The sequence below is a fragment of the Hyperoodon ampullatus genome (assembly GCF_949752795.1).
Source record: "Hyperoodon ampullatus genome assembly, chromosome: 2".
NCBI classification, from domain to species: domain Eukaryota; kingdom Metazoa; phylum Chordata; class Mammalia; order Artiodactyla; family Ziphiidae; genus Hyperoodon; species Hyperoodon ampullatus.
The window spans coordinates 123,535,834-123,559,603 of record NC_136915.1 but is presented as its reverse complement, the minus strand read 5'-3'; the positions used below and the strand labels follow the sequence as shown (position 1 = coordinate 123,559,603).

At 38.8% G+C, this 23,770-nt stretch overlaps 1 protein-coding gene across 3 annotated transcripts in view; it reads left to right on the top strand.

Annotated features, from left to right (window-relative positions):
• SCCPDH (saccharopine dehydrogenase (putative)) overlaps positions 1–14,643 on the top strand; it is a gene marked incomplete at its 5' end in the record, with an annotated part of 37,993 nt that extends 23,350 nt beyond the window's left edge. For all 3 annotated transcript variants that reach the window (XM_079698626.1, XM_079698625.1, XM_079698624.1), the window contains 3 exons: positions 11,496–11,607; positions 12,869–12,950; positions 14,016–14,643. In XM_079698626.1, the coding sequence (XP_079554752.1) occupies positions 11,496–11,607; positions 12,869–12,950; positions 14,016–14,121 (300 nt within the window). In that variant the 3' untranslated portion in view covers positions 14,122–14,643. The remainder of the gene's footprint in view (positions 1–11,495; positions 11,608–12,868; positions 12,951–14,015) is intronic.
• Positions 14,644–23,770: the final 9,127 nt, after the last annotated feature.

Here is a 23,770-nt window from a genome sequence, read left to right as displayed (position 1 = left end):
GAGTTCGAGGAGCTCTGTATATATTCTGTATGTTAATATCTTATCAGATATGTGATTTGCAAATATTTTCTCCCAGTCTGTGGGGTTGTCTTTTCACTCTGTTAATAGTGCAGGCCCTTATCTTTCAGCTGAACTATTCATAGCCTTCCTATGATTCCTTTCTAATTCATCTTCCCACTGCTGTATAAGAAATCTATGATGCAAATCTGACCCTGTTCCCAAGGATGGTTCGACATATGCAAATCAATCGGTGTGATACACCACATTAACAAAAGAGAAGACAAAAATCATAGGATCATCTCAATAGATGTAGAAAAAGCATTTGATAAAATTCAACATCCATTCATGATAAAAACTCTCACCAAAGTGGGTATAGAGGGAACATATCTCAACATAATAAAAGCCATTTACCACAAACGCATAGGCAACATAAAAGTAAACAGTGGGTCTTCCCTGAAGGCGCAGTGGTTTAGAGTCCACCTGCCGGTGCAGGGGACACGGGTTCATGCCCCGGTCTGGGGGGATCCCACATGCCGCGGAGCGGCTGGGCCCGTGAGCCATGGCCACTGAGCCTGTGCGTCCGGAGCCTGTGCTTCGCAATGGGAGAGGCCACAACAGTGAGAGGCCCGTGTACCGCAAAAAAAAAAAAAAAACAACAACAACAAAAAACTAAACAGTGAAAAGCTGAAAGCCTTCCCACTAAATTCAGGAACAAGACAGATGATGCCCACTCTCATCACTTCTGTTCAACATTGTATTGGAAGTCCTAGCCACTGCAGTCAGACAAGAAAAAGAAATAAAAGATATCCAAATTGGAAGGGAAGAGGTAAAATTGCAGATGACATGATACCCTATATAGGGAACCCTAAAGACTGCACCCAAAAACTATTGGAACTAATAAATGAATTCAGCAAGGTAACAGGATACAAGATTAATATACAGAAATCTGTTGCAGTCCATTACACTAACAATGAAATATCAGAAAGAAAAAGTAAAAAAAAAATCCTGTTTAAAATCTCATCAAAAAAAAAACTAGGAATAAACTTAACCAAAGTGGTGAAAGACCTATATGATGAAAACTGTAAAACATTGATAAAGGAAATTGAAGATGATTCAAAGAAATGGAAAGCTAGCCCATGCTCTTGGACTGGAAGAATTAATATTGTTAAAATGGCCATACTATCCAAAGAAATCTACAGATTTAACGTCATCCCTATCAAATTACCCATGACATTTTTAACAGAACTGGAACGAATAATCCTAAAATTAATATGGAACCACAAAAGATGCAGAACTGCCAAAGCAATCCTGAGGAAAAAGAACAAAGCTGGAGGCATAACCCTTCTAGACTTCAGACAATACTACAAAGCTATCATAATCAAAACAGCGTGGTATTGGCACAAAAACAGACAGTTAGGTCAATGGAACAGAATAGAGAACCCAGAAATAAAACCACACACCTATAGGCAATTAATCTTTGACAAAAGAGGCAAGAATATACAATGGAGAAAAGACAGTCTCTTCAGCAGGTGGTGTTGGGAAAGCTGGACAACTTCATGTGTCAATGGAATTAGAACACTCCCTCACACCATATACAAAAACTCAAAATGGTTTAAAGACCTAAATGTAAGACACGATACCATAAAGCTTCTACAGGAGAACCTGGGCAAAACATTCTTGGACATATATCATAGCAATATTTTCTTAGATCTGTATTCCAAGGCAAAAGAAATAAAAGCAAAAGTAAACAAATGGGACCTAATTAAACTTAAAACTTTATGCACAGCAAAACAAACCATCAGCAAAATGAAAAGACAACCTATGGACTGGGAGAAAACATTTGCAAACAATGCAGCCAAATGGGTTAATGTCCAAAATATACAAACAGTTCATACAACTCAATATTTTTAAAAATCCAATTAAAAAATGGTCAGAAGATCTAAATAGACATTCCTCCAAAGAAGACATACATGTGGCCAAGAAGTACATGAAAAGATGCTCAACATCACTAATTATTAGAGAAATGACAAAACCACAATGAGCTATCACCTCACACCAGTCAGAATGGCTATCATCAAAAAGTCTACAAATAATAAATGCTGGAGAAGGTGTGGAGGAAAGAGAAGCCTTCTACACTGTTGGTGGGAATGTAAATTGGTACAGCCACTATGGAAAACAGTATGGAAATTCCTTAAAAAACTAAAAATAGAGCTACCATATGATCCAGCAATCCCACTCCTGGGCATATATCCAGAAAAGAGGAAAACTCTAATTCAGAAAGATAAATGCACCCCAGTGTTCATAGCAGCACTATTTACAATAGCCAAGACATGGAAACAACCCAAGTACCCATCAACAGACAATTGGTTTGAGGAGATGTGGTGTATATTACTCAGACATAAAAAAAGAATGAAATATTGCCGTTTGCATCAACGTGGATGGACCTAGAGAATACCGTACTAAGTGAAGTAAGTCAGCCAGAGAAAGACAAATATTATATGATAACCCTTATATGTGGAGTCTAAAAATTGATACAAATGAATCTATATACAAAACAGAAACAGACTCAGAGGACAAATTTATGGTTACCAAAGGGGAAAGGGCGAATAAATTAGGAGAAGGGGATTAACAGCTACAAACTACTATACATAAAATAGATAAGCAACATGGATTTACTGTATAACACAAGGAACTATGTTCAATATCTTGTAATAACCTATAATGGAAAATAATGTGAAAATATATATATACACATGTATAACTAAATCACTTTTCTGTACACCTGAAACTAACAGTACTGTGAATCAACTACAATAAACAATAAAATCTGACCCTATTATCACCTTCTTTAAAATACTTCCCTGGCTTGTTGCTTTGGCAATGACTCTTACAGCTGGGACTTTATATATCAGAATCACCCAGGGAGGTTTTTTCAAATACACGTTTTGACCCTGGCCTCTGGACATTCTGATTCAGTAGGTGTGGAGTGGGGCCTTGAAGGATAGGTCAGTGGTTCTCAGCTTTGGGAGAGAGCCCAAAACAGATGACCAGAGATGCGGGTTTGATCGGTGTGGAATGTGGCCTGGGCACTGGGCTTTTTGAAAACTCCCCAGTAATGTTAATGCACTGCCAAGGTTGTGAACCACTGATGTGGAGGTAGGAAGGTTCTTGGTGAGGTTTGGGTTATTTTGGTTCACACTCCTAGAGCACCAGTGACTGAAGTCCATCTCTGCAGATGTGAGGCCCTTCGTGAGCTAGACCTGGATAGCAGATAGGCTTTTTTTTTTTTTATGCCAACTCTGATTAATTGGTAGTAGCATCCTAGAGACTGTTGAAAATTGTCTCACACTGAATATGTCAAGCCTGAGAGAGTTACGATCAGATAGCATGTGTGCCTCAGGCAGGGGAGGAGACAAGTACAGCCTGTGTGTATGACTTTCTTCACACCACTGACACGTTAATGCCACCCTGTTCCTCTTCAGTTTTATGTTCTAGCCATGTTAGACTGCGATCCACCATGCTACTGCATCCCTTCTCAACTTTTTCTCCTGAAAGGGGTTCTTGAGTTAAAAATTAGGAACCACTGGTGTAGGAGCAGTGCAAGTGTGAAAAGAAGGAAGAGCTTACAATGGTCCTGATTCCAGTGCTGAAACTTACTAATCATTATATGGGTTCTTAACACTGTTTAGATTTATCACGGCCAGAAGAATTGGTTACTCACTGTAACTAATTCACAAGAGCCTGAGGTATATAAACCACGATGCAATTAATTAACTTAGCCAGAAATATATCTATTAGGTAGGTAAGATAATTTCAGGACAAGGCATTTTCCTGCTTACTTATTTTCTCCATTTAAGCAAATTACAGAATACAATTCACTTTTTTTTTTTTTTTTTTTTTTTGGTGGAATCAGTCTTCACAAGAGATGGACTACAGTTCAGGTAGCCTGGAAAAGTTATCCTCTCCCTTAGACATGTTTGGACAGAAAAAATCAATAACTTCTCTCCCTTTTTGTTTCCTCTTTTCCTTTCTTCTCTACTTGCCAACACTAATTCTGGGAGATTTAGTGTATAGTGAACAATGAATGAGGCCTTGAAAGGCCTGGATGCCATCCTATTATTTTATTTTTTTCATCCTATTAAGATAATCTCTGCTTGGATCTCATGAACTCACAATTTATAATGTAATGCTCAGGCATTTATAAGGCTACATGTTGTAGGATGAAGTGAGGGAAATGGGAAGGAAAAGTGGTCATGCCTGAGAAAGCTGCCAAATATCTTTGCACCAAGGAAGTCCACTTGGTTTCTTTTGTGAAACTTATCCAACTTGGCTTCCTCCTATTTTTATTTGGAATTCATCTTCTTTGGTATTGGCCTTTGACAGCATATGACCTTGGGCATACATGAGTAGATGAATCTATTGCTACTTTTAAATAATAGTTACCTAATTTTGATAAATGTACTGAAAAGCTCCTATCTTTTTCTTTGTTTTTTATTCAATTTATTTAATCTAAAAAAAATATCCAGTTCATTGATTTCTTCCACCCCTACCCCTTGCCTGACTTTGGAAGCATTTCTTCCTCTGCATTTTTTTGGGATAGTTTGAGAAGGTTAGGCATTAACTCTTCTTTAAATGTTTGGTAGGCTTCACCTGTGAAGCCTTCTGGTACTGGACTTCTGTTTATTGGGAGTTGAGGGGTTTTTAAATTACTGATTCAGTTTCATTCCTGGTAACCAGTCTGTTTATATTTTCTATTTCTTCTTGATTCCATCTTGGGAGATTGTACATTTCTAGGAATTCATCCATTTCTTCTATATTGTCCATTTTATTCACATGCAGTTGTTTCAGAAATCTTTTATGATCCCTTGTGTTTCTGTGATGTCAATTGTAACTTCTCCTTTTTCAGTTCTGATTTTATTTATTTGAGCTCTCTTTCTTGATGAGTCTGGCTAAAAGTTTATCGATTTTGTTTATCTATCCAAAGAATGAGCTCTTAGCTTCATTGATCTTTTCTACTGTTGTTGTAACCTCTCTTTCACTTATTTCTGCCCTGATCTTTATGATTTCTTTCCTTCTACTAACTTTAAGTCTTGTTTGTTCTTATTTTTCTAGTTCCTTTAGGTGTAAAGTTAGGTTATTTACTTGAATTTTGTTTGTTTGTTTCCTGAGGTTGGCTTGTAATGCTGTAAGCTTCCCCCTTAGAACTGCTTTTCCTGTGTCCTATAGATTTTGGATTGTTGTGTTTCCATTTTCATGTGTCTCCAGGTATTTTTTTGATATCCTCTTTCTTCATTAAGCCATTTGTTGTTTAGTAGCATGTTGTTTATCCTCCACATGTTTGATTTTTGCAGTTTTTCCTTATAGTTGATTTCTGGTTTCATAGTGTTGTGGTTGGAAAAGATGCTTGATATGATTTCAATTTTCTTAAATTTACCAAGGCTTATTCTGTGGCCTAGCATGTGATCTATACTGGAGAGTGTCTGTGTGCACTTGGAAAGAATGTGTATTCTGCTGCTTTTGGATGGATTGCTTTGTATATATCTATTAAGTTCATCTAGTCTAATATGTCATTTAAGGCCAGCATTTCCTTATTGATTTTCTGTGTGTGTGATCTGTTCATTGATGTTAGTGAGGTGTTAAAGTCCCCTACTATGATTGTTACTGTCAATTTCTCCTTGTATGTTTGTTAGGGTTTGCTTTATGTATTTAGGTACTCCTATGTTGGGTTGTTGTTATATCCTCCTGTTGGATTGGTCCCTTTCTACTTAGTAATATCCATCTTTATCTCTTGTTATAGTCTTGGTTTTAAAGTCTATTTTCTCTAATATAAGTATTGCTACTCTGGCTTTCTTTTCATTTTTTTTCACATGGAGTACCGTTTTCCATTCCCTCACTTTCACTCTATGTGTGTCTTTATATCTGAAGTGAGTCTCTTGTAGGTAGCATATATATGGGTCTTGTTTATGTATCCATTCAGTCACTCTGCATCTTTTGAGTAGAGCATTTAGTCCATTTACATTTACTGTAATTATTGATAGGTATGTACTTACTACCATTTTGTTAATTGTTTTCTGGTTGTTTTTGTAGTTTTTTTATTTTTTCTTCTTTTTATCTCTTCCCATGTAATTTGATGACTATCTTTAGTGTTATGTTTGTATCTCTTTCTTTTTTGTGTATGTGTATCTATTATAGATTTTTGGTTTGGGGTTACCATGAGGTTTATATATAGCAATCTGTATATATTTGTGATTATTATAAGTTACTGATCTCTTTAAGTTCGAACACATTTCTAACAGCCCTGCATTTTTACTCCCCCCCACCCCATGTTAATGTTTTTTGTTTTTTTGTTTTTTTGTTTGTTTTTGTGGTACACGGGCCTCTCACTGCTGTGGCCTCTCCTGTTGCAGAGCACAGGCTCCGGACGCACAGGCTCAGCGGCCATGGCTTATGGGCCTAGCCACTCCGCGGCATGTGGGATCTTCCTGGACCGGGGCACGAACCCGTGTCCCCTGCATTGGCAGGCAGACTCTCAACCACTGCACCACCAGGGAAGCCCCATGTTAATGTTTTTGAAATCATATTTTACATCTTTTTATTTTGTGTATCCCTTAACTACTTACTGTAAAAATAGGTGATTTTACTACTTTTGTCCTTTAACTTTTCTGCTAGCTTTACAAGTAGTTGGTCTACTACCTTTACTATATATTTGCCTTTACCAATGAGATTTTTCCTTTCATAATTTTTATATTTCTTGTTGTAGTCTTTTCTTTTCCACTTAGAAAGGTCCCTTTAATGTTTCTTGTAAAGCCTGTTTAGTGGTGCTGAACTCTTTTAGCTTTTTTGCTTGTCTGTAAAACTTCTCTTTAAATCTGAATGATAGCCTTGCTGGGTAGAGTATTCTTGGTTGTAGGTTTTTTCCTTTCATTCCTTTAAAATATGTCATGCCACTCCCTTCTTCCTGGCAAAGTTTATGCTGAAAAGTCAGCTGATAGCCTTACAGGAGTTACCTTGTACATAACTGGTTGCTTTTCTCTTTCTGCTTTTAAGAGTCTCTCTTCATCTTTAATTTTTACCATCTTAATCACAGTATGTCTTGGTGTAGATATCTTTGGGTTCATCTTGTTTGGAACTCTCTGTGTTTTCTGGGCTTGGATGTCTGTTTCCTCTAAGTTAGAGAGGTTTTCAGCTATTTTTTCTTCAGATAAGTTCTCCCCCTTTCTCTCTCTTCTCCTTCTGGTACCCCTGTAATGCAAATACTAGTAAATTAGTACATTAGTACTTAGAGGTATCTTTAACTGTTCTCATTTTTAAACATTGTCTTTTCTGTTCAGCTTGGATGATTTCCACTACTCTCAGTTTACTGATCTGTTCTGTATCTTTAATCTGTTGATTTCTTCTCATGTATTTTTTATTTCAGTTATTACATTCTTCAGCTATGTTTGGTTCTTATTTATATTTTCAAACTCTTTGTTAGACTTCTCAATGTGTGCATCCGTTCTTCTCCCAAGCATCTTTGAGTACCTTTATGATCATTATCTTGAACTCTTTATCAAGTAGATTGCTCATCTCCACTTATCTTAGTTCTTCTGGTGTTTTATTTTGTTCTCTTTGGGAACACATTCCTCTGTTGCCTCCTTTTGCCTCTGTCTCTCTTTTTTATTTCTGTGTATGATATTAAGTAAGTCAGTTACATTTTGCAATCCTGGAGAATGGCCTCCTGTAGGAGACTTTCAGTGGAGCCTAGCAGCATACTCCCCCCTGGTCACCAGAGCTATATGCTGTAGAGGTGCCCCCTATGTGGGCTGTATGGGCATTTCTGACTACTGTGAGCACACTAGTAGGCAGAGCTGGCCCCCAGATGGCTGCCAGGCCCTGCCTCATGCCGAGGCTACTGCCCCTCTGGTGGGCATGGCCTGGTCCTGGAGAGGCTGGCTGCAGGGCCCTGGGGGTTCTGGGCTGGTACCAGCCTGATGAGAGGTGTGGCCAAGTCATGGCATGCTGCGCCAGGTATCCAGGGGGCTCAGGCTGGTGCCACCCCCCTGGGATGAGCAGTACTGGGTCCCAACATATCTGGCTGCAGGACCCAGGGAGTCCCAAGGCTGGTATTGGTCTGCTACTGGGCAGGGAAGCACCTGGTGCTAATGAGATAGAGGGAGGACCCCAAAATGGTGCTTGCCAGCACCAGTGTCCTCATGGCAGAACAGGTGCCCCCAAGTGGCTCCCATTAGCATCTCTGTCCCCAGAGGGAGTCCCAGTTCCCTTCTGCCTCCCTGGAAGGCTCTCCAAGATCAGCAAGTGGGTTGACCTGGGCTCCTTTCATATTACTACCTCTGCATTGGATTTCAGAGCATGTGAGATTTTGTGTGAGTCCTTTAAGAGTGGAATCTCTGTTTCCTATGGCCCTCCAGCTCTCTGTATGCAAGCCCTGCTAGCCTTCAAAGCCAGATGTTCTGGGGGCTTGTTTTCCTGGTACAGGACCCCCGGGCTGGGGAGAGCCCAGTGTGAGGCTCAGACCCCTCGCTCCCTGGGGGGAATGCCTGTAATTGTGATTATCCTCCCATTTGGGGGTTGCCTACCTGGGAGTTTGGGTCTTGCCTACACTGCATCTCTGCTTCTCCTACCCATCTTGTTGTGGTTTCTTCTTTATATCTTTAGTTGTTGAAAATCTTTTCTGCTAGTCTTCAGGTTGTTCTCATTGATAGTTGCTCTGTACATAGTTGTAATTTTGGTGTGTCCAGGGACTTCCTAAACTCCACCATCTGGGTCATTCCTCTATTTCTAGTTTTTTGATGGTAGCCATTCTGACAGGTGTGAGGTGATATCTCACTGTGGTTTGATGTGCATTTCCCTCATGAGTAATGATGCAGAGTATCTTGTCATGCACCTATTGGCCATCTGTATGTCTTCTTTGGAAAAATGTCTTCTGATCTTCTGCCCATTTTTCAGTTCGAGTGTTTGGTTTTTGCTAGTGAGTTGTATGAGTTCTTTATATTTTTGGGGTAATAGCCACTTATCAGATATGTGATTTGTAATATTTTCTCCCATTTAGTGGGTTGCCTTTTCATTTTGTTCATGGTTGCCTTTGCTGCACAGAAGCGTTTTACTTTGATATAATCTTACTTGTTTATTTTTGCTTTTGTTTCTGGTGTCAAGTTCAGAAAAAGTATCTTTAATACCTATGTCAAGGAACTTACTGCCTATGTTTTCTTCTAGGAGATGTATGGTTTCAGGTCTTATATTCGTCTCTAATCCATTGTGAGTTGATTTTTGTGTATGGTGTAAGAAGCAGTCCAGTTACATTTTTTCAACACCATCTGTTGAAGAGACTGTCCTTTCCCCATTGAATATTCTTGGCTCCTTTGTCATAAATTAATTGACCACATATGTGTGGGTTTATGTCTGGGTTCTCTGTGCTGTTCTGTTGATCTATGTGCCTGTTTTTATGCCAATACCATACTGTTTTAATTACTATAGCATTGTAATATTGTTTGAAATCAGGGAGCATGGTACCTCCAGCTTCATTCTTCTTGCAAAGATTTCTTTGGCTATTTGGAGTCTTTTCTGGTTTTATGTAGACTTTAGGATTTATTGTTCTAGTTCTGTGAAATATGCCATTGGTATTTTGATAGGGATTGCATTGAATCTGTAGATTGCTTTGGGTAGTGTGCACATTATAATGATATTCTTTCAATCCATGATCATGGACTGTCTTTCCATTTATTTGGGTCTTCTTCAATTTCTTTTGTCAATGTCTTGTAGTTTTCAGCATGTAGGTCTTTCACCTCCTTGGCTATATTTATTCCTGGATGTTTTATTCTTTTTGATGCCTTTGTAAACGGGATTGCTTTCTTAATATTTCTTTCTGATAGTTCATTAATGTATAGAAATGAAACAGAGTTTTGGGTGTTGATTTTGTATCCCATGACTTTACTGAATTCATTTTAGTTCTGATTTTTTGATGGAATCTTTAGGGTTTTCTATACATAACATCATGTCATCTGCAAATAATGATGGTATTACTTCTTCCTTTCCAATTTGGATACCTTTTATTTCATTTTCTTGCCTAACTGCTCTGGATAGAACTTCCAATACCATGTTGAATACTGTCGACAAGAGTGGGCACTCTTGTCTTGTTCCTGACCATAGAAGAAAAGCTTTCAGCTTTTCACCATTGAGTATGATGTTAGCAATGGGTTGTCATATATGGCCTTTATTATGTTGAAGTATATCCCCTCTATATACCCACTTTGCCGAGATTTTTTATCATAAATGGATGTTGAATTTTGTCAGATGCTTTTTCTGCATTTGAGATGATCATATGATTTTTATCCTTTATTTTGTCAGTGTGGTATATCACATTGACTGATTCATGGATGTTGAACCATCCTTGCATCCCTAAACTAAATCCCACTTGATCATGGTATACAGTCCTTTTAATATATTGTTGAATTCAGTTTGCTAATATTTTGTTGAGGATTCTTGCACTTAACGTTCATCAGTGATATTGGCTGTCATTTTCTTTTCTTGTGGCATCCTTGTCTGGTTTTGCCTTTAAATAATGGTTTCTCCTTTCTGATACTCACCTTACTTTTCTATGTAATAAACTTCTCTATTAGAATGTGTGTGTGTGTGTGTGTGTGCATGCGCATGCACGCACATGTGCGTACACACACACAATTCAAAACCCTCACCTCTTCTTCAGTAAACTTAATAATGCTCTCTGCTAAACTAGTCCTGCACTTCTAATTCATGTCTCATATTGTTATTAGATCTCTTATGTGTGTATGTGTGTGTGTGTGTGTATATATGTATATATTTCCACACACACTAAACTGTAAGCTCCAGGAATGCCTTTTCTTTTTCTTTTAATTTTATTAATACTTTATTTATGTCTCAGGACCTAACATAGTGTCTGACCCTTGGTTGATACTTAATAAAAATTTGTTCACCATGGCTTTGTTATTTTATTTCTAAATTTAATGATTGTGACAGATGCTTGGATAGATCTTCTATAATTTAATTTTTGAATCAAATTTTTACACTTCTAAGTGGAGCAATTTTATATCTATACCCTAGGCCCATACTGCCATTACTTGTTGACTGTTTTTGTCTTGTCACCTCAAACAGATATCTAAAGCCAGAGTACCATATTCTATCCTAAAGTAAAAACTACCTCCAGCTTTTCCTCTGAAACTGCCTATTCTGGTGGTGCTGTTCTTCTTTCAGCCACAACCTAAGACTCATCTTTATATCAGCTTTATTCCTCACTACCTCCCTCCTCTCAACATCACTCCAGTCAGCAAAACTTGTTGTTCTTCAAATAATTCTTTTTTGCTCCATGCTTAAGTAAAGGATGACAGGATATTCTGGCAGATAGAATATTGATTTTTTTATTTATTGAAAATGTCTTATATGAAGTATATTAGTAGGTTTTATTGTGTTCAAGGAGGAAATGACATATTTATTTAATAAACCCTTTGCTTTCTTTTCCTCAGATTGATGCCTCATCATTTACGTTGACATTTTTTGGTCAAGGATACAGCCAAGGCTTTGGTCCTGATAAGAACAAACCAAATATCAGAATTTGTACTCAGGTGAAAGGACCAGGTATTTCACATGTGACTTAAGAATGCTTGGGAGTTTTACATTGTCTTAAGCTATAAAGTGGTGTGCTATTACAACAGTTTCTTTTTAAAGTTTATTTGTTTTAGAAATAAATTTGCACAAATTATTTAAGTAATAATGATAAATAATTCTGTCAAAAGAAGGATTGGAATTATTGGTATCATTCAATTTTATTGTTGTGTCCCTCTATCTGTTTTTTTTTCTTTCAGCATGATTCAGTAATTCTGAATGGAATTTTTAATACTAAGAAGACAAGGGGCTGATTGATATATATCTGTTCTATTCTTATAGTCAAGGGTCACTTTAAAGCAGTGTAGTTATACCATAATCAAAGCTGTGATCCAAGCTTTCTTTGGAGTTTGGACCACCCCTGACATTGTTTGTAAAGTGTGTGCACATGTGCATTTTTCTGGGCAAGGTAAAAGTTTTGATAGATTGTTAAAAAGAACTATCACTCCAAAACATTCAATAACTTATGCTGTAGATTTTAGAGAACTGTACAGAGACAATCCCACTTGTGAATTATAGTATAAGTTTAATTACCATCATTCCTAATAGATCACAGGGGGTCTATTGTGCAGTTTTAATCAAGCCCAATAGCAAAGATATCTTTGCATCTTGCCTTTTTTTCAAATTTCCACTTGGGTTTTTAAGAAAAGCTATGTTCTTATTTAACATGAATATAAACACTAATGTTCTCCTTGTTTATAGACTTCTTTTAAAGTTACTTCTTAAAGTTAGACTTCTTTGAGAGTTAGTTGTTCTTTAAGAAATGGAGTCTTTTTTTAAAAGTGAAGTTTGATGTATTTGATTGATAAAGATCAGTGTAGTGTATGAATAGAGAAACAAGAAACCTAGGATTATTGGTAAGAGTGTGGACTTGAGCCGGCTACCTGCATGTGATTCTGTCTCAACCACTACCTAACTTTGTGAATTTGAATGAGTCTCTTAACCTCTCTATGCCTCAGTTTCCTCATCTGTAAAATCAGTATAAAATAATACTAGCCTAGATTGTTAGGAGAATTAAATGAGTTTAATGGATTTAAAGCACTTAATACAGTTCCTAACACTTAATAAGTACTATATAAATGTTGTTATTTTTGTTATTACATGAACAGAGTATTTATTGAGGAAATTCTGTACACTGATACTTAAATATAAAGTCTACCATTTGATTTTTGGGTGTTGTTGAATGCATCTTTTATGAATACTTTCTTTTTCTTTCATCACCTGTTATCTGCAGAAGCGGGCTATGTGGCTACCCCCATAGCCATGGTCCAGGCAGCCATAACTCTACTAACTGACGCCTCTGATCTTCCTAAGGCGTAAGTCTGGTTTTCTTCAAATTTGAAGATATCTTTTTCATTTATGTTGTATTTTAGCTTATCTTGGTTCAGTTTTCAGGCATTGGGTTTGTACATAAGCATTTACAGTACCTTTGATCCAAAGACAGAGGTAAACTTAATATTGTGAGAAGGACAGTTCCTTATTGGCCTCTAGGAACAGTGCAGAAGTAAATGAGAGGAGACAGAAAAGTTTGAGAGCCATGCTTCAGTTCCTCCTGAAAATAACTCAGATCCAAAGTCAGCTACTCAAAAAAAGGTCCCTGTAGTTAAATGTTATTGGCAGGAGCCCCTAATCCATGCTGAATGATACCCAGCTGGCAGTGGGAGCCTTGACCCCAAGCATGAGTTGATTCATGGCATCCTGGCTAGAAAAGTATCAAGTGAACTATCTTTCTGAAGCATATAGCTGTTACCCTAAAAGTAGGCCAACTTTACAAATGAGCATAGGCCTGCAGGCTTAGAAACAAATAAATTTAGGTCTGACCTGAAACAGTAGTAAGTAATAAACATAAAAATTATATAAAGTGAAACTTAATTAAATTTTCTTCAAATATTTGTATACTCTTTGAAAATATTTAGCATTTTCTAAATGTAACCCATTACATTTAAAGAAACTTTTTTTTCACCCAAATTGTCTTGTTTATGCTTTAGTAATAATTGATTACCTAAATTTATTTTGCCCATGTGCATATTTAGTCCTCCTGAGTCTAAGGGCTGACTTAATAAACAGCAGCTGTTACTTGGGTTAATAACCCTCAGTGTGCCCCTTCCAACACACACACCAGTATTATGGAAACAGTCTCATTAGTCACTGAACCAACCTCGACGGGTTTGCTGGGTACTAGTTTACTCTTGAATAATAGCTACTTGCTCATTTGGCTGATTTTAGGAATGGAACCAAAAGCAGTCCATGATGGAATCAAGAATCAGGTTTTCATAAGCTCTGCATTGATTCGATAGTTAGTCCTCCAGTAAATCACACTAGCAGAGGAAAGGGCTGGAGCTGGGCTTTGTGCACTGTTTCATCTTGTTATTGTCTTACAGGGGTGGGGTCTTCACTCCTGGAGCAGCTTTCTCCAGAACAAAGTTGATTGAGAGACTCAACCAACGTGGCATTGAATTTAGTGTCATTAGCAGTTCTGAAGTCTAAACATTTGAATAATTAACCGAAGTCATAAAATGCATGAATTAACAGCTTTTTAATTTGATATTTGAAATTCTTCTATAAGCCTGTCTGACTATATGAGGAAAAGATTGTCAAATCTAAAATATGTATACAGTAAAAGCAGGGAATTGTACTAGCTTACCCTAAATTTCAAATCTTAGCTGATTTTTGTGATTTTATTGCTTGTGAGAAAAAATTAATATTTGACTGACATTTTCATTGAAGAATTCAAGGTCAGTTTTTTAAGTGAGCTGGAAGATCAGAGGGTGGGATGGGTGGCTCTCTCTGTGTGGCTGACACGCCCAGGCTGGTGGTCATGTAAGACGGCAACTGCTCGTTTCCTTGCCATGATATTGAATGGGATGTCACTTCCCCATGAATTTCTCTGCATAGTGTAGGCCTTTGCCAAATGAAACTGCAGTTTTTGCTATTTTAGCCTACTTTTTCACCCATCCACACTGACTGATTTTGGACTCTTACCTAAGTTTAATAATAAAGGATTGTCAATTGAACAGTGGTTCTGTGTTTGGACGTGCCTGTGTATTTGAGTAGTGGTAGAAATGTGCTTCATAAGTGGTCTGTGTACTGCTAACAATTGGGCTTATCATTCATTTTCCCTGGTTCTGTACCTGTGTGCCTTAGATTTAAGGATATAGCTGGTACGTTTCTATTGATTTTCACTGCCTAAGCAAAATTTTTCTCTAATTTACTTTTTATATTTTAACCAGGTTTCCACTGAAGCCCAAAAATAAGGCAAAGGACTTTTCCTTTTGTAATAAGCATATAATAAACACACATAAGTGTTCTGTTTCATTCATTATGTAAAGAGGACAGCCATTGCCGTCATGGAATTTCTACTCTACGGTGAGAGGCATGACATTGATAGGAATCTTATTCATGTTGGGAGGTCCGTCTGTGCTGCCTGTACAGAAGAGAGGGTCTATTTAACTTGAAGAGGGAGATCCTTGGTCATAGTACTGTCCATCCTAACTTTGCTTCCTCTGCCCAGGGCTGGTCGAATCAGGTCTCAGCTGTGCACTAATTTGTGAGGCCTTAGAAGAGGTTTTATCATCTCTAAAATCAGGAAGATGGACAGGAGCAAGAGATCTCATGACTAGTTGCGTATCCGAACCACAAACAATATAGGTTCCCCAGCGGACCCCAGCAGTTTGCATTCGGGAGGTGTGACGGTTGGGCCCTAGGAATCCGTGGCTTAGATCTGCACTTGGGAGCTACTGGGTGAGACTCCATGTGCATCTTTACACTTTTGCAACGTGTACTGTGTTGTGCTCTAGTGTTGATGCTGATATATGACCACCTGTGTGACCCTGTCCTCCAGCTTGAGGTACAAGTGTCTCATCCTGATATTCTTTCTAACCCTCCAAGGCTCCACCTGCTCACTTGCAGAAAGTATATTTACTTGCCTCAAGCAAATTGTCCAAGAACTTTAAGTCTCAGTCCAAGAGGTAGAAGTCGTTCCTGCTTCCCATGGCCTCACTGCTATCCTGCCTCAAGGGCAAAGGCTTTCCTGGATTCTGTGATGCTTTGCTGACCCTTGTCCCTGCCATCACCAACATGGAGCTCCACACCTGGGCTCCAAGGTTACAGGTTATTTTTTAGTTCATGTGCATACATTCAGCCAGGACCTGAGCTACAGGCAAAACCCAAGCCCCTCCCATAAGCCCTTGGGTCCTGGTAGTAAGCTGAAGTCACCAGCCCAGATGCCTCTGCCTTCCCAGGGAGACTCCTCTTGGAGCCCTTGATAGCGTCTCCTGCCAGTAGAGTTTCAGTGCCCCTAACTTTATATTTTAGGGAGCAAGTATTGGAGTTGTCACCTCTATTGCCTCCTTCCTGTTCTTATGCAAATCAGTCAAACTGCTCCTTGGGACAGTCCTGCATATTAAGACCCCAGGCCTTTGGTTAGGAATGCAGTCCCAGAGTCAGCCCACTGCTTACAGTGGCCTGGACAAGCCTCGTTTTTTTAACCTTAAAGCCTCAAAATGGGGAAAGCAATAGGGCCAAATTCATAGAATTATGGTGAAAATTAAATGAGCTCACAGATGTTTAGCACTTAAATTAGTGCCTGGCACACAGTAAGCAGTGGATAAGTCTCTGTTATTGCTGCTATTGTTAGTCTGTCTGAGGCCGCAAAAGTTTTCGTTACAAGCCTTTCCCCAGAGCACTCAGTGCCTGTGGGTCCTTAACTAAGACTCATCAATCAGTTCTTTGTGGAATCAAGATCTCTTTGAGATTGACTAATTCCCAGCAGATGTCATAGTAAATCTTAATCTCTGCCACCCCAGGCCCTTGCACTGAACAGGTCCCACAGTACAGGCACTAACGATGCTTAATGAATTGAACCTATTTCAAATAAACCTATGAAGACAGAAAATAAGTGGAGGTAGAATATCAAATTTGTTCAGAACAATGATACAAAATGAGGGGCATGAAATAACCATTCTCTAGGTGAGACAGCAAGAAACTTATCAAAAGAGCTTTTATTTCAAGTTTGGAGCTGTTGATCTTGAAAATATTAACGGCAGTTGTTTATCAATTCCTTCTGTGTGCCAAGCACATTCTAAGTTCTTTATATTCTTTTATATTTGTTAACCATCTGCAGTAAGTACTGTTACCCTTCCCCTGTAACAGATAAGGAAAGAGACTTAGAGAGGGGAAGTCGTTTTCCCCAAACCACACAATTGATTAGTGATGGATTCAGCCCCAGGCATTCAATCCCAGAGCTCAGAGGGCTGACCATTCACCTTTCATATTTCCCACCTCACCTTCACCCTGGTTATGGATTCATTTTTACATGATTTTAACTCAAATTGAAGAAGAGTTTTGCTTAAAAGTGGTATAATAGGTTGAGTGAGTGGGAAATGGGTTGACTAGGTTGAGTCCACAATTCAGCTCTGAGAGCCAAGTTAATTAAGCTTACTAGCTGCACAGATAATCTTTACAACTCAAAGCTCAAATGTTTTCAGTTGGTGTATCCTCACTATTCCATATGCAATAAACATTCTCTCTTCTTTTTCACTATAAGAGCAACATCATTTTTCAGTTTCCACAAGCTGGATTCAAGTAGGTCCCCAAAGTCCTTTAACATTTGTGACTGCTGGTGTACAAATGGTCGAAGCATTTGATCGTCTTCCTAAAAATAAAGAAAAGAACAATATTGTTGTCAAACCCAAGTTCGTTTGCCCGACACACAGTGAGGCCAAACTGAAATGGTGGAGTTTGGAGCAGAGAAACTTGTATTAGTCAAGGAGGCACCAACCCCAAAGATGGGAGACCTAGACTCGTCTCAAATCCATCTTGCTGGCTGGCCAGGGGCGCAGGGTTTTTAAAAAAACAAGTAAAGGGGAGGGGGTCTTTATGATTTCAGCTTTCCTGTAAGACTTCAATTGCAGACTTCCCAGCACTGTCTTGGGACTCGTTGTGTCTGTCATTGGTGAATGTGATTGATCTGTGTGTTCCTGCAAAGCAAACTAGTAAATCATGGTCTTGTGATCCCTTAACTTCTTTTTAGGAGAAAGCAAAAGCAATGGTTGAGGCATTTTGTTATTTACTTCGTGATGGTTCAGGAGTTTCAGTTCTTAATTGACCTTCCCAGTGTCACCAGTTTTAAGTCCACTTGGGGCCAGCCAGTTGAAATCACAGGACATTATCTCCACAGTTTGGGGTCATAAGTCAAGGCATTACTTTAAGCTAACAATCATGGAAAAGATTATGTTGGGCTTGCTTTTCCGTTGTTTCTGCATTCCCTCACTCGCCTAGTTAATAACGGCTTGAATCTGCTCTTTGGAACTCAGGGAAGGTCTAGGAGATGAAAGACTTTCTATAAACAAGAAATGGGGGACACAGAGGGGATTTTGTACCCAGGAGGGCCCCGCAGCATCCTGCTCGGTTTCAATATTAGTGGACTCACTTCATTACAGTAAAAGTACTGTGTGTGTACGTGAGTGGGGTGCCCAGCGAGTTCTCCCTTTGGGCCAGAAAGCTGCATTTGAAAGCTGCTACCAGAGGCGACAAATCACCTAGGAGCATGTCCTGTTTCAGGAAGGCTGCCTAAATGACCCTTTACTTACTGCCAACAGGGAACATTGGTGAGATAATCCAAATATTTGAGATTGGTATGGTATATGTTCTTTTAATACTGTAGAAGTTCTGAGGTTTGCACAGGACCATGTTGGGTGGGGATTCTCCCACTGAGAGTTGGCTGATGTGTCCCCTGCCCCATAGGAGCAGGTATCCCTGAGCAGGGATTGCAGGGGCCCACTGTGGGCCAGAGCGCCAGTGAGCAACGGTGGAGGAGGTGACGGTGCTCACAGAGATGCGAGCAGGCAGGGGGCCGATAGTGTGTCGTGGCATCTCGTTTTAGTTTCTGTTTCCCTGATTATTAGTGAAATGCCTGCTCAGATACTTTGGCCATTTTTTCCAGTGTGTTTTCCTACAAAGAGAAAGAGTTGTCTTTCTCTTATTTTAAAAGTATGTAGGGACTTCCCTGATGGCGCAGTGGTTAAGAATCCGCCTGCCGATGCAGGGGATACGGGTTCGAGCCCTGGTGCGGGAAGATCCCACATGCTGCGGAGCAACTAAGCCCGTGCGCCACAACTACTGAGCCTGCGCTCTAGAGCCGGTGCTCCACAGCAAGAGAAGCCACTGCAATGAGAAGCCCGCGCACCGCAACAAAGAGTAGCCCCCACTTGTGGCAACTAGAGAAAGCCTGCATGCAGCAACGAAGACCCAACGCAGCCAAAAATAAATAAATTTATTTTTTAAAAAAGTATGTAGTTGTTTATATTTTCTGGATACTAATCTTTGATGATAAATAATACACATAGATTCTCCCAGGTTGTGGCTTATAACTTTATTTTTAGTGTGTTTATCACACTGGTTTTTCCTTCTTTTTTATTGTGAGGTGTACAGACAAAAGACTACCCAAAATGTATGCATAGGTACAGTTAAAGTGAACATACCTGCTCAAGATAACACACTGCGTCTCGAGCGCCTCCTGGTCACACCCATTTCTCTACCCCCAGCAGCAACCACTAACCTAAATTGTGTGATAATCATTTTCTCGCCACCTAGAATGCAGCCCTAAACAGTATATTTTGCCTGTCTTTTGGCCATTTGTGCCATAAATTACTTATCTTCTGTGGGTGTACATTAAGATGTTTCCATTTGGGGGCTATTATGGAAAATGTTGTTAAAATACAGCCAGTGCACGAATGCTTGGGTTCCTACAGAATTTTTCAGCTGGTCCATCATCTGAACTACAGAACAGAAAATGACTTGAGTGACTATTTTCCCAGTTCTCTCAAGAATGGTGTATAACTAGTACCATTCTAGATAGGTAGGAGAGAAAGTTCATTACATATGTAGGATGCCTAGAAAGGTGGTTCTCAAACTTGAAATTTAAGGCAGAATCATCTGGAGGACTTGTTAAAGCACAGATTACTGGACCTCACACCCAGAGATTTTGGTTCAGCAGGTCTGGGAGGGGACCCTGGAATTTGCATTTCTAACAAGATCCCAGATGATGCTGAAGCTGCTGGTGAGAAGACCACACTTTGAGAACCTCTGCCTCAGGGCATTAAGGTGCAGAGAAGTGCAGAACCAGTTTACTCTGTGGAGAAGAGGAGTTGAGTTGCAGGCTTACAGGGTAGATGCGTCTTTGACTTTTATTAGATAAATGGCAAACAGTTTTTTAAGTGGTTGTACCGATTTATACTCCTTCCAACGTGACATGAAAGTTTCTGTTGCTTCATAGCTTTACCAAAACGATATTTTCAGATGGAAATTTTTGCCAGTATGGTTACTTTATACTAGCATATCACTGGTTTCAATTAGTGTTTCCCAAATTATTAAAGAAGTTAAGTACTTTCTCATATATTTATTGGCCTTTTTGGTTTCCTCTTTTGTGAAGTTCCTGTTCGGATCTTCTGACCATTTTTTCCTACTGGGTCAAAATCTATCTCTGTTTTTCTTTTTGGTTTGTAGTAGTTCTTAATTTTGGATATTAGCTCATTATATATTAAATGTGTTGCAAATGACTTTTCCTATCCCTTTCGACTTTGTTTTGGTTTCTGGACCAAACTTCACAATTTTAATGTAGGTGAGTCTATCAATTTTTTCTTTAAATCTAGGTATTTTTCTTGTCATGTTTAAATCCTTTTCCACCGTGAGGTCATGAAGACATCTCCTAAAGTATCTTCTGTAAGCGTTAGGGGTTTACCTTTCACGTATAGGTCTTTAATTCTCACCTAAAATTGACTTCTAGGTATAGTTTTAGATAAGACTCCAATTTCGTTTATCTTCATGTGTATTCTGAATGCTCTGAACACTGTTTATTGAAAAATCCATCCTTGCCACACGCATCTTTGGTTCCACCTCGGTCATATATCAAGTCTCTAATTCTGAGTGAATCTATTTCTTGGCCTTCTTTTCCTTTGGTTATCTTACCTACATTTGGGCAATACCTTACCCTCTATTACAATAGCATTAAAATAAGCCTTGATATACAGTAGGGCAAGTTCTCTACTTTGTTTTTGAGCCTTGGATTTTCTCGGCTAATCTTTGCTTTTGCGATTCCATCTAAATTGTAGGATCGTGTTGTCAGATTCCATTGCATTTTATTGGGATTATATTGAATCTCAAGAGACTTGACAGATTTACAGTCGCAAATCTTCCAAACCATGGAGCCATGGCATGTTTCTCCATTTCTTTAGATCATCTTTAACATCTCTCAGACAAGCTTTAAAATTTTCTCCATAGAAGTCCATACTTTATGTTAGCTATAGGCCTAAGTACTTCTTACATTTGATGCAATTATAAATGCTATCTTTCATTTTAAAAATTTTGTTCTATTGCTGTTATATTCAAACATAATTAATTTTTAAATATTGATTTTTGTATCCAGCAACCTTGTAATTTATAAATTCTTTTGGATTTTCTATTTACATAAACATGTCATCTGCAACTAATACTAGAGGCATCATGGTGTAGTGGGAAAGAGTATAGACCATGGAGCAGCCCTGGGTTTGGAGCTTGGCCCTGACACTTACTAGTTGTGTGTCCTTACATAAGTTACTTAACCTCTCTTGTGCCTTAGATCCATCAACTGTATAATAAACCTAATGATAGTACCTACCCATCAGGTTGTTGCGAGAATTGAGTCAGTAAAGGTAAAAGCACTTAGTATTACATAAATGTATACTATTATTATTATTACCTTTTTTTCCTTTCCAATCCTTATACCTTTTATTTCTGGGCTTGCTGCACTGGCTAGAACCTAAAGTACAATGTCAAACAGAAGTGAAGATAGCTGGCATTGGTGATTTACCGTTAAGATTATGCTTACTGTGTGTTCGTTTAAGATTGCCTTTATCAGATTAAGTCATGTCCATTTTATTTCTAGTTTGCTAGAAGTTTTTATCGTGGTAGGATGCTGAATTTTATCACATGCTTTTTTTGTATATATTGAAGTAATCATGATTTTTCTCCTATAATATCTTAATGTGATGAATTATATTTATTTGGTTTTATAATGATAAAGCGAACTTGCATTTCTGAGATACTCTGTACATAATAAAGTGAAGGAATATCAGTGCTGCAGTGGCCATGGCTGCCTTGAACCAGCCAGATGTACACTAAAGTAAAAATGGGAGCAAAGATGGGTGGAGCCCCGAAAGCAGCAGACTCACAGTGTTCTAGGCCTCAACCTGCTCTTCGGCTTAAACACACCCATGTCCCCATGCTCGGGAAATGCAGTTCTATCAAACAGCTGCATTTAATGGAAAGAAATTCCTTTTGCTCCCAGGATTCTGGTTACTTACAGGAGGTTTATAATGTCTCAATTTGAGAAACTGCCCTCTTGCCACATTCATGCTTTGGTAGAACACCTTAAGAGCTTTGGCAAATTCTCTGTCGTAGCTGGCTTGCTGGGTGTGCATCTGATTAATCTCTCTGGCTGCTGGCAATTGTGCTGTCATCCCAGTTAACTTCAGGGTATTGGAAGGCTTATGTGCTGAGGTTGAAAGATAACATTTATTTATTCATCTGTTTATTTATCCAGATATTTATATATTTAATTATCTTGGTGCATTTTACTACATCAGCATTTATCAGGAACCAATTTGGACCCATTCAAAGAAATCTTACAAGGAAAAAGGAAAAAAAGTTCCCCCTCTTTTTTTAAACTGAAACAAGATACTAACTCATTTAAAATCTCATTTCTTAGAAAGAAAATACACATCACAAATGTAGGCGTTTAGAGAAAAGCTAAACACCAAGACTTGAGCGGCCTCTTACCTTGTTGACTAGAACCAGTTTTCTCAAGAGATTCTTTAAGAAACACATGTTCCTCTCTGAGCACTCTGTTAATGTTTCTGAGCAGTTCTGTCTCCTGTTCTACCTTGAGCAGTTTCAGATAAAGTTCTGGTATCTGGTTTGATGTAGTCTACAAAAAACAGGTCAGTTTATCCTTTTGCTGGATTATTTGCATACCCTTGGAGAGTGGCAGTTCCTACCATGTGAAAACTATGTGGGGTGGAGGGGTGTGGTGACCAGGGTTTAAGACCCTCAGGGTTCACAGGAATAAATCAAGAAAAAGGTTTTTTAATGGGAAGGAACACTGATGATCCCCAAGCAACTGTCATCGGAGATATTTTTAGTCATTTGTGACAACTATTTTTAATGTCACTTAAGTATACACACCTGGCCCTTATCCATCACAGCGGATATTTTCTTGGTGTCCACCATGATGTGGCCTTCACTTGTGACCATGAGGCCTGGCTGAGAGCAGCTCAGTTCGGCACAGCCTTCTGTAGTGTGGAGGAGACACCATCAAGGAAAGAAATGTCTCAGTTGTCCAGCCCCCCTGTTGTGTGAGGAGATTTAAGCCATATGATCACCTGTGGACTAAAACCCAGAGGCCCAAGGGACGATAGCTCTTGGCCACTGCTGTCAAGACCCTGACCACCTCCCTCCATCTCCCTCCTCTGCAGCCCTAGGTATACAGACATGCTATCTGACTGAGGAATGCACCATGCAAAAGAGGAAGTAAACGTACCTTGAAGGCCCCATAAATCAACAATGAGAGCATTTGTCTGTAAATAATTCAGAAACTCCTGAGATGCATTTAAGGCTGTAAATTGGACAGTCTCTTCAATTTGGGGATTCAGAATTTTCCATACAGGCTTGGTATGTAAAGTGTTTGGAAGATCATAAATTCTGTACCTGAGGCAAGAACAGAAAACATAACTTAAAACCATAAGGGATACATTTGTAAAGAAAAGTATCAGGTGAGCCAAAGAATTATAGCCTGCTTTGGTTAGGTGATAAAAGGTGACCTATAATTGATTCTTGTGATTGCCACCTCCAACATCTCAGCTATTCAATGTGGGTATCATCATTACATAGATAATATTAAATGTCTAACAAAAAGAGAAAAGGATTTTGATAAATACTTTCCACTTAGATAATCTAAAATTGTTAATTTTCCACATGAGGTTGCAGTTTGTTTTTGTCCTTCAAAGCCTGCCTTTTTTATTGCTTTATCTTTTAATATCCTTTTAGCTTAATTAGTTTAAGCATATCTGGTGCCTCTGCCATATTGTAATACAGTCCTTTT